At 31.5% G+C, this 12,846-nt stretch overlaps 1 protein-coding gene across 1 annotated transcript; it reads right to left on the bottom strand.

The window, feature by feature from the left end:
• Window positions 1-1,790: 1,790 nt before the first annotated feature.
• On the bottom strand, window positions 1,791-12,021 carry LOC148303714 (inositol polyphosphate 5-phosphatase E-like). The gene is made up of 9 exons (XM_088269508.1): window positions 10,965-12,021; window positions 10,039-10,164; window positions 8,723-8,851; window positions 8,477-8,634; window positions 7,504-7,776; window positions 6,401-6,666; window positions 5,596-5,710; window positions 5,048-5,195; window positions 1,791-4,360 (listed from the first exon to the last, which is right to left on the bottom strand). The coding sequence occupies exons 1-9, from the start codon at window positions 11,636-11,638 to the stop codon at window positions 4,246-4,248; spliced, it is 2,004 nt and encodes a 667-aa protein (XP_088125634.1). The 5' UTR covers window positions 11,639-12,021; the 3' UTR covers window positions 1,791-4,245.
• Window positions 12,022-12,846: the final 825 nt, after the last annotated feature.

Raw genomic sequence — 12,846 nt, 5'->3', positions numbered from 1 at the left:
ATAAAAGTGGATAAGCTTTTTGTTTTTTATTTATTTCTTGTATAAATAAAATGTATGCATTTTTGAAATGCAATAATGGCTCTTTAATAATGACACATTTGATTATGTTTCACATACTTATTCATTGTTCCGTTCTATTACTGATAAAAACAGCACAACTATCAATTACCATCACAGTTTCTCTAAAAAGAGAGTGAATGTAGAGATTCACATTGATTGATTTATCTGAAAGACCATTTTTAAACAGTGTTAAATCTGATTTCGTTATTCGGTCAATACTCGATTTTAACATTGTAACATTCCAATAAACACTGCCAGTCTAACATTCTTTATCAAGCCTATACTGTCAATAACTATGAATAATTGTGCGCCATTAATTTAAACATGCAGGTTCAGCTAACACAATAACCATTATATTATAGTCAACAAAAGGTTGTGGAGAGGTTAAAAGAAGCCACTGTTATTGTGAGGTGGTTCCTCACATAACAACTATGTTCCTCCAATGGTCACATGATAACATTTGAAGAAAAAAACATACATCTTTCTAAAAGAGAATTTTAAATTTGAACACCATCAAAAGCAAGTTAAATATTTACTTTATTACAACCCTGAGGACAATATAAGGACTAGAATTATGTACTAGGTAAATAGATAGTCACTAAAAAGCTCTTGATATAAAGTGTACTCATATCAAATTTATAAGACACTACTTTAAATTAAATACACACATTTTTTTTAATTCTAATAAGTTATTGTTCGAAACACTTATTTATAGGAATTTATTTTAATGAGCCTACAATTATTGTTTTCAAATGCAGTGAATGATATGTTGTGTTTAAATTTAAACACCATTTCATTTTTAATTTGTTATAAAATTATGGATATTACCTTTTAAAATGCAGCATATATTATCAGCCTTATATTCAAAACACACAAGTCTGCATTGAGATAATAATTTCATTTTAATACCGACCACTGTGGAATAATTTTACTTTAATAATTTTACTATTCATAAAAATAAACATGTGTGTTCTTATGCTATGTGCAAATATCCAATCCAATATTTTTCCAGGTGAGACTCATTAGTCTGTATTTCTTAGGCTCTTCATTATTAGTCTGTATTTATTAGGGTCATTAGCCTGTATTTGAAAATAGGAATCAAATTTCACAATCTCTATCGCTAGAGTGAAAGTCGAAACTGGAAACTCTTATTCAAGAATCTGCAACATCAACCAAGACACAACAACCCAAATCATTTTTTATTTAAAAAGTCAATGGCAAATCAAATGGCTCAGATTAAGATCTTTTATTCTTTTAACCTTTATCCGCACCCAATGGTGCATAGGGCACTGCATCATAGCGATGCAGTGCCATGATCATTAATTGCATGAAGGCAAGGTAATCAGCCTGCGCTTCTTGTACCAGTCCAGGGTGATATTATAAAAATATGAGAGTAAAAATCACCCATATTTATTTCGACCCCCCTGGGAATCGAACCCGGGACCTCCATCACGGTAGCCAAACGCGCTGACCACTACACTACGGAGGTGGACAGATTAAGAACACTGGGGTTTATTTTTAATGCAAAATAAATATATTTTAAGGTAAAATATCACATATGTATTACTTAAAATATTTGTAAATTATAATTTAAGAAACACAAATCACTTATGCTTCCCTAAAAAGGTATTGAATTTTAATATTTTTGTATATCATAAGAACACAAATATTTATTTAAATAAAAATAAAAATATGACTCATATAGCTTCCATATTAGGCTGATAATATTGTTTTTTTGTTATTTTTTTACAGCTTTTACTGTTCACATTTTTTGCAATACACACCATACTCAGCATTCTTGGACAGAATTAGAACTTAATATGAAAAATAAACAGTTATATTTTATTATAGCAGCACCACTTTAAAATAGATAATTCTAGAAGAAAATCTTTCAGCCATCCTCCAGTTCTGGACGTTTCCATTGCTAATTTATTAACAATTCCAAATAGAGGCACCATTATCACCACAATGTTAGCAACTTCACACCCTTTAAACACCGTTCAACAGAATAAATATCTACACAACGTCCATCTAAATTACTATTGTATGTAGCTGCGTTTCCTATAGTTGAAGGGTTATAAATTTTATATTTTATTGATAGCTTAGTAGTAATACTAAAATTTACGTCAAATACATCACAGGTTACAATTTATTTTCTTAATAATAAACAAATAAATTGAATTTGTAAAACATAAGGTAAACAGAGGAGTTACTGGCACCCCCCTCCCCGCCCGCCCCCCAGTTATTGGCACTGCTGATTTTTTAAGTGAATATTGTTTAATATTAGATGCATATTAAAATTTTGAGTATCACATTTTTGTCACAAAAAATTTGTACTAGCAATGATAAATTTATGTAAAGATTTCTGCTAGTTGAATTTTATACACACACTGCTTTTGGGACTGATTTTTTTTCCATGTTACTTTCTTGACCGTAAAAAATATTTTCACTAATTGTTACAATTTTTAGCTTTACATTTATCAAGAACCATATCAGGCAAGAGTCTTCGAGATAGAATAAGAAACGCCAGGACCAGGGAAATACGCGAGATCGAAGATGTCATTAGGTGGGGGTGGCAACGAAGGAGAGAATAGTATGCACATATGAGGAGAATGGAACCATCCAGACTCCCCCACATCACACTGTACGGCCGACCCCATGGTAGACGACTCCCGGGCAGACAACCAAAGAGATGGATCGATAACTGGGAATCGACATCGCAGGAGGCTAATCCCTCTTAAAAACAGACCACAGGGCCTACACCAAGAAGAAGAATACATTTATCGTGAAAAAAAGTAATTTTGCCATAAATATGTGTAAAACTAAATACAAAATATAAAATCATACTCCGTGAATTGTTATACATACTGCAAAATATAAATGGTTCCCATAGGTAGGATGGATAGTATTTTTAATTTTTAAAAGTTTTAAATTAACTGAAAACTTATTTACACATTAAAAAAACTTCATTGATATGAAAATTGGTTTAGTTGAGTACCAATCTACTCAAAATGCCAATAACTGGGGTCTTTGCCCTACCTACTTATACACAGATATATTTGGAAACGAGTTGCTTAGAAATTAAGTAAACCACTTGCTCATTGCAAAAGACACAATGACTTTTAACAATGCTTCTAATATAAATATTACGTAGGTATATCAAAATAGACATATACTGTAAATTCATATAATGGTCTATTATTTGGTATTTTATATGACTAGTGAGGGATTTGTTGCATAATGCAAGTGTTAAAAAGAAATTAAACATCTTTCAAAGATCATTTTATGACTTGTAAAACAGGCAGATAAATAGCATAATAGACACGTGTACGTATTACATGATATCTTTTCAATAATATTCATAACATTTTACTATTTTTATTATAAAGGTAATTTGATGGAATTTATAACTTAATGACTTTAGTAAAATAAAAATAATTGAATTTAATAAAAACATGAGATTGCAATAACAGTTCCAGTAAAAATGATATAAAGGAATGTTGGGAGATCAACTAAATAATACTAGATAAACCATGTGTAAAAATAATATTTGGAAGAAGAAAAAAAAAATTGTTGACTAGACAGTTTTTAAAACCGAGTAATTATTCTACAATTGACAATTTCCATTCATATTTTACATAAATGGCTACTGGATATCAAGATACTAAGTGATATGGATGTCCAAATAAATGATCAAATGTTGTAAGCCCGGTAAATGCCTAAAAAATGCCATATTTCCATCCAATAAATTGATTCGTCTCGATGAGACATCAATAATAAATCTTGATAACAATCTCTTCTTATAATGATTTCGACATACATACTCAAATACAGTAATGATTTTTTTTCCCAAAATCTAAACTAGACCAAAAATAGTGGCGTTTTTATTAACATTTTATACAAAAACATAACAGATTGTATTATTACATTGGGTTATTGGTTTATTGAATTTTATTGTGTATATATTTCAAATAAATTACACATATGATGCTTTGAATACATAATGGGAAAAAAACTTAAAACAGTTGCCGAACCACAATAAGAGTATACCTACTCTGAAAACTAATTGCACAATTGTCATTAAATGAACCCCTTTTGACTGATTGAAGAATAAACTAAATTAGTGCATTACAAAACAGCCTATTCATGTTCCGTTATAATGTGATGTGGTGCAACAATGAAGACCTACTGAATGCTGCATATAGCCGAAGTCCCGGGCTGATGATCTAACATGGCGGCTCTTCGCTTTATACCTTCTAAATAAACTTCCCTGTTGAACAAACCAGCTGCCAAAGGAACTCTGAAACCATTTAAAAGATACATGCTCTAACACTCTTCTTATCATTTGTCATTCACTTTGTGTAATACCATGTTATAATGCTATCCAGATTGTAAGTGGTATTACACAAAGTGAATGATGAATGATAAGGAGAGTGTCATATTACCATACCAGAAAGTTAAAAATGCTTTTGAAAGACAAAAAAAGGTATTTGCTGTTTGCCATAAAAAAAACCTATAGATAGTTCATTATGTATAATTTATAAAGCAATAACTTTGTGATTTTGCATTTTATACTTAAAATACAACTTTATTTTAAAATCACTATAAGTATTTTATTATAACTTAATTATAATTTCTACCGGTTTCGAAGCTAACCGCTTCTTTTTCAAGACTGATTAATACTAAAACACTATCTAATAAACAAAATTCAAAAAAAATTTGGCCGTTAGGCAAAAGAGCCAATCACTCAACATCCCTGATCCCTTTTGACTGTGACTAATCAACACAAAAAATAAAGCCACTTGAGATCTACTCAATGTAAACAAGTGCTCTTTTTATGTAAACAAGTTAGTCTGTTGTTCACCAAAAGTGCTATTAAATAACCATATACTTTTATATGGTAGTAATTTTTTTTCATATGATAAATCGTGAGAAACACACGCGAAGAGAAAAGCATAGGTGATTTAAAAAGTCAAAGTAAACTTACATATCAGTACCAGGCCTTAGTGATGCCGTGAAAAGGGCCCAAACTGGTTTGTGGTCACTGGAGCATATTGAGGGAACTGAATCATACGCAAGACACTTGACAGATGAAAATGATTCGGGAGCAGGAACATGGCTAGTTCTCCTAAGACCTACAAATAAAATATTCCTTTTTTATTGGGAAAAATATCCAAAATAAAACAATTGGATTGGTTATTGGATTGAATTCTACTTTTATTTACATATATAATGAAAATATGTGACGTGTTTATCTTATTAAGACATTAGCAAACTTAGTTTGCTAATAAATTTGCCTTCATGCAATTAAAAATCAAGATAACAATGCACTGACATGATGCAGTACCCTATGCACCATTGGGCACAGATAAGGGTAATAAGAAAAATTTAATACGTTTATGAGTCACTTTTTGAGGCATTTTTTCCATAAAAATGTTAAAAGAGCCATTGAATGACAACAGATTAAATACCGACTAAAACACAATAGAGATCAACCATTTTATGTCCTTTTTAATAAAAACATGTTTCACAAACCAGACAATGTTGAGGAAGTCTGGATATGACTCCTAGTTTTGTAAAGAATGCGGTCAGTATATGCCGGAGCTCGCTGCTTGCTTGATGTATCAAATCTTTGTGTCCCAGGATCGTACTAAAAGAAAATATTAATCTGTTTTATTTGAATTTTTATTATCTAATAATAAAATATTCTTTTGATAATAAACAATATACATTTATATTTTGTAAGCAGTTGAATTTGAAAAACTAAGTATGTTTTGGCAAATACTCCTCATTTACATGATAGATATGTTCTACATTATGCCATGTAAAAAAAGTATAATAAAATAAAAATAAAAATACGGTGGTAAGGTTTCGTTACAAAAATCAATTCAGATATCAAAAAATTAAATTTATTATTGCTTATTGTATCTTGATTTTATTTTTAAAAAATTATTCACCTAGTCGCCTTCCGCATATCTCGGTGAGCATAATACTGAGAACATATGAGGGATGTAGAAAATTCTAAATTTCTGCTAAGCGTCATTAAATGAAGGTTTGGATTTTTTTTTGTACTGTGATTTTATGAAATCATGTAAAAAAGGAGTTCAGTGTATTATAACTGTACTATGTGACATATATATGCATACAAAATCAAATATAATATGCAAAAACATATATTTTTTCAAAATGCTTTTCAAAAGTCGAACTAAATATTTGTAAAAAAAATAAATGCAGGTAACCTGAACAGATCAATGGAGAAAAAAAAGTAAAATATATTTTTTTGTGATTTTTCATGCATATATATAATTTTATTGTTTACAAACACATGTGATAAACTGACCTTGTAGGTAGGTGGAAAATGAATGGGTGCTTCTCTAAACCCTCTGAGAATAGTCCCGGCAGATAGAACAGCAGAGAGTTGGTCAGCTCTGAGGAGTGAAGGGAACACATTGGGCAATATTTCTGAAGCACTTTCTGTCTTGCGGAGTCCGACGGGATGCTTGCCATTGGACCCGGCTAGGCCGCGTAAGACTGCCGCCCGGTCCTCCGTAAGCCGAAAGTTCAAATCTCCGCACCACATTACCACGTCAAAGTTACTGGTCACATCTTAAGAATAAATTAAATTATATTACAATATATTATATTATTTTGAGAAATAAAAAGACTTTGTGTTTTGATCCACTAACATTTTTAATATCTAAATAGTTTCGGCAACTACCTTTTGCCCTCTTCAGGATTTAATAGTCATAAATTAAACCCTGAAGAGGGCAACAGGTTGTTGCCGAAACTGGTTGGTTAATAAAAATGTGAGTGGATCAAAGTCTTTTTATTTCTCAAAATAATATATCAATATGATCCACAAAGTTAATGCTTTCAATATTCAAAACATACAACATTTTAATTTATTTATAACAAAAATTGAAAATTTTAATTATCTGGTCAAATTATAAGCTAAAATGATAAAAATGAAAATGACATTCTCCAGCGTTTCTTATGTGTGTGATTATAATCCAGGATTCGGACCTCACATACTAATAAAAGAGTTTCTGCTCAATAAAAAGCTTCTTTTCATCTTACCAATAGGTGTCTCTAATAATATTTAGAATTTTAAAAAAGGTTATTTAATTTCAAGTAAAAAACAAACCACATATTTTTTTTTTATAAGAATAGTGTTAGGAGTATAAGATTGAAAAGTAGCTCCCATTGCCAGTGGGCAATCATTCTATAGATAATTATATATTGTCACTATTAGGCAGGTTGATAGTAAAAACCAAAATTGGCTTTTACTATCAACCTGTATCAACAACAATTGGCATGTTGGAAGCTGACACAACAATCTCTAAATGAAACTCACTTAGAGATCTAATATCTAAGTATTGAACAAGAAAATTAGTCCATAGTAAGAAATGTAGATATTCTACGCGCCAGGCGCTTTATGTTTACCTTTATTCTTGTGTTTCAATGGCAGGTTTTTAGGCAGGTCTAGGGCTCGGATGATCTTTTTAATATCATGAACTCTTTCTTTTACTTTCTCTTGATGCGCCGTCAGGTGGGCAGTTACAAACAGAAATGTTGTGCCGAACAGAGCGAAGGAAATAGCGACAGCTCCCTTCGTACGAAATGCCGTCCCGGGTCTAACCGATATACTTGCGTCTTCCGGCAGTGAACAAAACCAAATCAGATCGCGGCGGATGAATACTGACAAATGAAGAGTTCCTGAAAAATCGGATGTCTATTAACACGTTGATAGGGAGAAACGCCATTTTTGCATTCTGTTAAAAATGAATTGCGCAAATCAGAGTTGGGTGGCATTTCATTTAAGGTAAGATACCTAAAATTTAATTTAAATACGATCAAAAGTTCAGGAGCTATAGCTATTCAAAATAACAAAACGTAATTTCCCTAGTTTTGCAGCGTAGATTGATGAAAAAACTACGAACAAAAATGTGTTAATTAGTTAACAAGATTATATTTTTAGTAATTGCAATTAATATAATTATAATATTCAAGACAGGATTACTAAAGAAGATTTTGTAATGAATTAATAATGTATTAATTTTAAATTCACACTATTAAGACATTAGTTTGATAATGCCCTAACAAAGCGAAACAATTGTCACAATATAATTTTTTTATGTGTTTTTGTTAATAAAATACAACTTAGTAGACTCAAAAAAATTAATTAAAAATTAATACATAAATTAAAATGGAGTTCTACAAATTAAACGCCAAATCAATAAATAATTAATAATGTTATTCTTACACTAAATTATTATGGTAAAGGAACCTACTGGAGGCGCATTCATATCGACTGGATATGTGGAGGTGACTTGGATTATTTCTAAATATGTCATGTGACATACCATTCTAAGACTATTATAATATATATTACTTTTTATCAATATCGTTAAATTACCCAATGTAGTAGAATGCAGCAGCAGGTGTGATGGACCCAGAGACTCTTGTATAGAAATTTCCCATTCGACTCTTTCAGAAACAGACTCTTGTGTGCCGATAGCTAATATATCGGGAACATTCTTAATTCCACTTGGAAATAAAAAATCATTCAGCTCACTAAAATCACATAAGTATGATATATAAAATCTGATAAGTATTTTAACTAAAATATGTATTTATAAATTACTAAATTAAAGATAATTACTTGGGTGGTGTCTGTCCATTCATATTCCACGTACCGACAAAAATTTCTACTTCTCGATTTGGAAAAACCCTTTCCAATTCTGCAGCTCCCAGCAATGAATTTGATGCCAATCTCCCATGCAGAAAATTTCTGAACAGAATTTATAAAAAATATAATAAGGCAAACATTTTCTTTTAATAATTATAGATTTAATCATTAAATCAACTATGAACAATTCCTCCATCGGGCCTGGTTTTCAGATCATAATAATGTTTTGTGGCCCCCTTCAGTTCCGCTCTAGCAGCAACAATGATGACACCTAGCCAATAAGAGCTTCACTAGCGGCACCCTCGCCTTAGTACAACTACATCGCACAATCTCCACGCTATGCAGCCTCGTTGACAAAGAAAAAAGAAAGGATTGCTGACAATTCGACATACTTTGCTTCCTACCAGACCTACCAAGCCGATCATCACCCAAGGCATGAGCTAAACAGCACCTGACACAGGGGGACTCCAGGCCATCCCGCCCTTCATCCGTTACCGATATCTCATCAATATATTGTAATAGAGTCGGTAAGTTATGTTACTCAAGTTCTTACTCTATTTATATAAGTTTCCCATCATAGATACTAAAGCAAAACACATGATTATGATTTTTTTTTAGTTAATGAGTATCTGGTTACCAAGGATGCTTTCTTTAAATAGAATACCCAGATAAACTTGATATATTGAATATCGAGAACAGCACTGGGATATATGCACAAAAAACGCCCACCTCTATAGGCCTGCATGTTCACTATTTATAATGCCTTATAATGCTTTATCATTTTATAAGATTCTAATGAGGTAACTTGAAGACAATACATATAAACATTAATTGTTATATAAATATGATACTAAATTTACAACATACAAAGAACTGTTTGGGATAAAGGTATCTTATAAATATGGTTAAATAATATTTTTTAAACTTGCACACTATTTTATATTAAATATTATTTAAAATGGTATTAAACAAAAACTTATGGAATTGCTAATAAAAAGAGACAATTATGTATTTTCTCACTAATTTCAAGTAAATTATTATGATAATTTATTTATTATTTTCTATAAAAAAATGTTACATTTAAAATATTATTTAAAAACCAACCGACAAGCTGTTCTTCACTGGTTTAGTGGGTTTTCACTTAACAAATATTATATTATATCTGGTGTTTTAAAATAAATACATTTTAAATAATCATAATTCATTTTACTCAAAAATCAAAAATAACATGCATTAAATTAAACTTGAAGAAAATTATTCCATTTAAACTGTAATAAATGGTCAATTACCTTTCACGTGCTTTTTGAGTTGGAATCAACCTCAATACTTTAGCAGCCAACAGAGAATTTCTTGCGAGACTATCAGTACTTCCTGACCGAGGTGTATGCGACAAGTTAGTTTCTCGTGATCTGGTACTGGAATACAAAATATTAATCATAATTAAACAATCATTTTTAGATTTAAGATTCCTTTCATTTAAAATTAAATAAAATAAAATATTTGGTATATAAAAAGTAGGGAATAGTTCAGCATTAATAAACAACATATTGATTATAATTGAGGTCTAGCAACATTGGATGTAACAAAGATGGCACCCATCGAAAAAAAATCATAAGGGAATTTGTGAGGTGACAAATTTGTTCCTACATAGCTTTTACTTACTAAAAACATGCTTATTTTTGTTGTGGTTTCTGAATTGTGCCACAAATTTGGAAAAATACAAAAACAACAAAACTCTATTTGTCCTATTCAACAGCGGATGAACCAAAGTTAATCAATTGGTTTCTGAATTCTATCACAAATACGGAAAAATACAAAAACAACAAAACTCTATTTGTCTTATTCAACAGCGGATGAACCAAAGTTAATTAATTGGTTTCTCAACTGTGCCAGAAATACGGAAAAATACAAAACAAAACTCTATTTGTCCTATTAACAGCGGATGAACCTAAGTTAATAAATTGGTTTCTGAATTCTACCTCAAATACGGAAAAATACAAAAATAACAAAACTCTATGTGTCCTATTGAACAGCGGATGAACCAAAGTTAATTAATTGGTTTCTGAATTGTGCCACAAATATGGATAAATACAAAAACAACAAAACTCTATTAGTCCCACCCAACAGCAGATAAACCAAAGTTAACTCTAGGACAAACTAGATACTAACTAGAACCCAACTGCATATTATTTCAGTATGGAAAAAGTTATCTTACCCATCACTACCGTGCATGGATGAGGTTCTTTCGCTTTCATTTAGAGATTTGTCCACAACTTCATAATCTGACATGATCTCATCAGAGGAATGCTGCATCTCTGATAGACTGGATGATATTCTCCTCTGTGAAGCACCATCATCGCAAATAACAGATGCGGGAGATCTAATTCCATTATAAACATTAATATTAGTATCACAATTTGGATCACTGTGTGCTTTGTAAATGTGAGGCTTCTTTAGTACTTCAATGGACTTGTTGATGGGCGAGAACCGGCAGTGTTCCGGGAACCTGTCGAGGTATTTTTCACTCCCGGATATTTCTTTATGGAAAGGGTTGTCTTCTATCATACTCTTCGGTCGAGGGGGGGTTTGTACCGACGTCTGGGGAGATTTCAAAAAAACTGACGTGCTAATCGGCATACGAGATCCCTGTGTGCTAGTGGTGGCTTCGGAATCTGAGGAGTAGGTTCGTTCACCATTTTCATTCACACGTTTGGATAGAAAAAGGTTTTTTGACGGGTTAGTAAAATCCACATCCGCTATCGATTTATCTACAGAATTATCTACAGTACAGCCGACTTTGGTAGACTTCTTAATTAGCAATCGCTTACGCAAAGATAACTTTTCTTTAACGGCGGACCCCGGAGACGCTCCGGTATCGTTTGATTCCATTGTTTTGTGTGTTTATTACACATTCTGTGCTCCGGTTACGTGAGGTACATATAAGCTGAATTGTTTTGTTTCGTTATCATCTTGACAACGTCCAGCTGCCCGCGGAAAACAAAATAAATTTATACGGGATTTACCGTCGTAAAACCAGGTACAAACGTCAGATGACGTCACTGTCATTATTGATGTCAAAACATATAACATTTTTTAAAGATTTTTTGGCTACATAATATTACAATAGGTATCTATTTAACGTGAACACATGAACTAAAACAATCTCGAAGCTAAAAAAAAGTTTACTAAGTTGTTGACTATATAAATTAGTTAGTCTTTGTTGTTGACGAACAAACCTTCACGTAGCTAATATAATATACGCAGGGTAGTGCGCAAGTGACACAAGCTAGTACGAGAACGAGAATGCAAACCCCGAGCCCTCTAGTTTTCTACCTACTTTTAATTTTCCATTTCCTTTATTATACAGTAGTAACGTTCTTGGTTTACGTATGTCATCCTTTTTCCTTCAAACATATTCCATTCCTATCTCATATTTGGAGCGCAAGACTAATCGCTTTAATATAATTAACTATCGATTTAACACTGCATCGATCTATCGATCTAACGTGATACCCAATGCACTATTTGGATGTGGAGAGGCGTCAGAGAAAAAAATAAGACATTTATATAACCTATATTGTAAAACAACTCTTAAAATTTCATTTCCAGTCAGTTCCATAACGGGATTAAATACAAAACATCGAGAACGTCAGCTTACCGCTTTACCTATGTATTTGGGTATACTTACATCTTCTTTCCTGCTAAAAAAAACATACAATAAAGAATATATTTAAATTACGATCTAGGAAGCACTGCACATAGTTGGTGCGTGTGTGTATTAGGTAGAGTAGTTAGTAGTCAGATAAGCTTTCCAAACTCTCATAGGGTGACAATGGTGAAAAATAACAAATATATTTTAACTTAATTTACTGGTTTTATTTTCACTACATGTTTGATACATTTTTCTCATTTTGATATCTTATTTTTTTGTTAGTTTTACTTTATCATTTCTTACTATTTCATATTTTTTCCAAAATTACCTATACAATATGTTTTATTATGATTTTAAAATAATAAAACTGATAAATTAAAATATTTTGTTAAAATGTTCCTTTGCCCTGGATCTGTACTTATATTTTCTGCGTTTTTATATTCAA

Source organism: Brachycentrus maculatus, unplaced genomic scaffold, assembly GCF_059751285.1.
Source record: "Brachycentrus maculatus isolate JH-2025_06_01 unplaced genomic scaffold, ASM5975128v1 h1tg000353l, whole genome shotgun sequence".
NCBI classification, from domain to species: domain Eukaryota; kingdom Metazoa; phylum Arthropoda; class Insecta; order Trichoptera; family Brachycentridae; genus Brachycentrus; species Brachycentrus maculatus.
The sequence above is the reverse complement of the archived record's forward strand: the minus strand, read 5'-3'. Positions and strand labels throughout refer to the sequence as shown.

Excerpts from the sequence above, each read along its gene's own strand:
- LOC148303714 (XM_088269508.1), bottom strand. The coding sequence starts at position 11,638 with ATGGAATCAAACGATACCGGAGCGTCTCCGGGGTCCGCCGTTAAAGAA. Across the intron at positions 8,635-8,722 it reads AATGGACAGACACCACCCAA|TGAGCTGAATGATTTTTTAT; the intron begins GTAATTATCTTT and ends ATGTGATTTTAG. Across the intron at positions 6,667-7,503 it reads ATTGAAACACAAGAATAAAG|ATGTGACCAGTAACTTTGAC; the intron begins GTAAACATAAAG and ends TTTATTCTTAAG.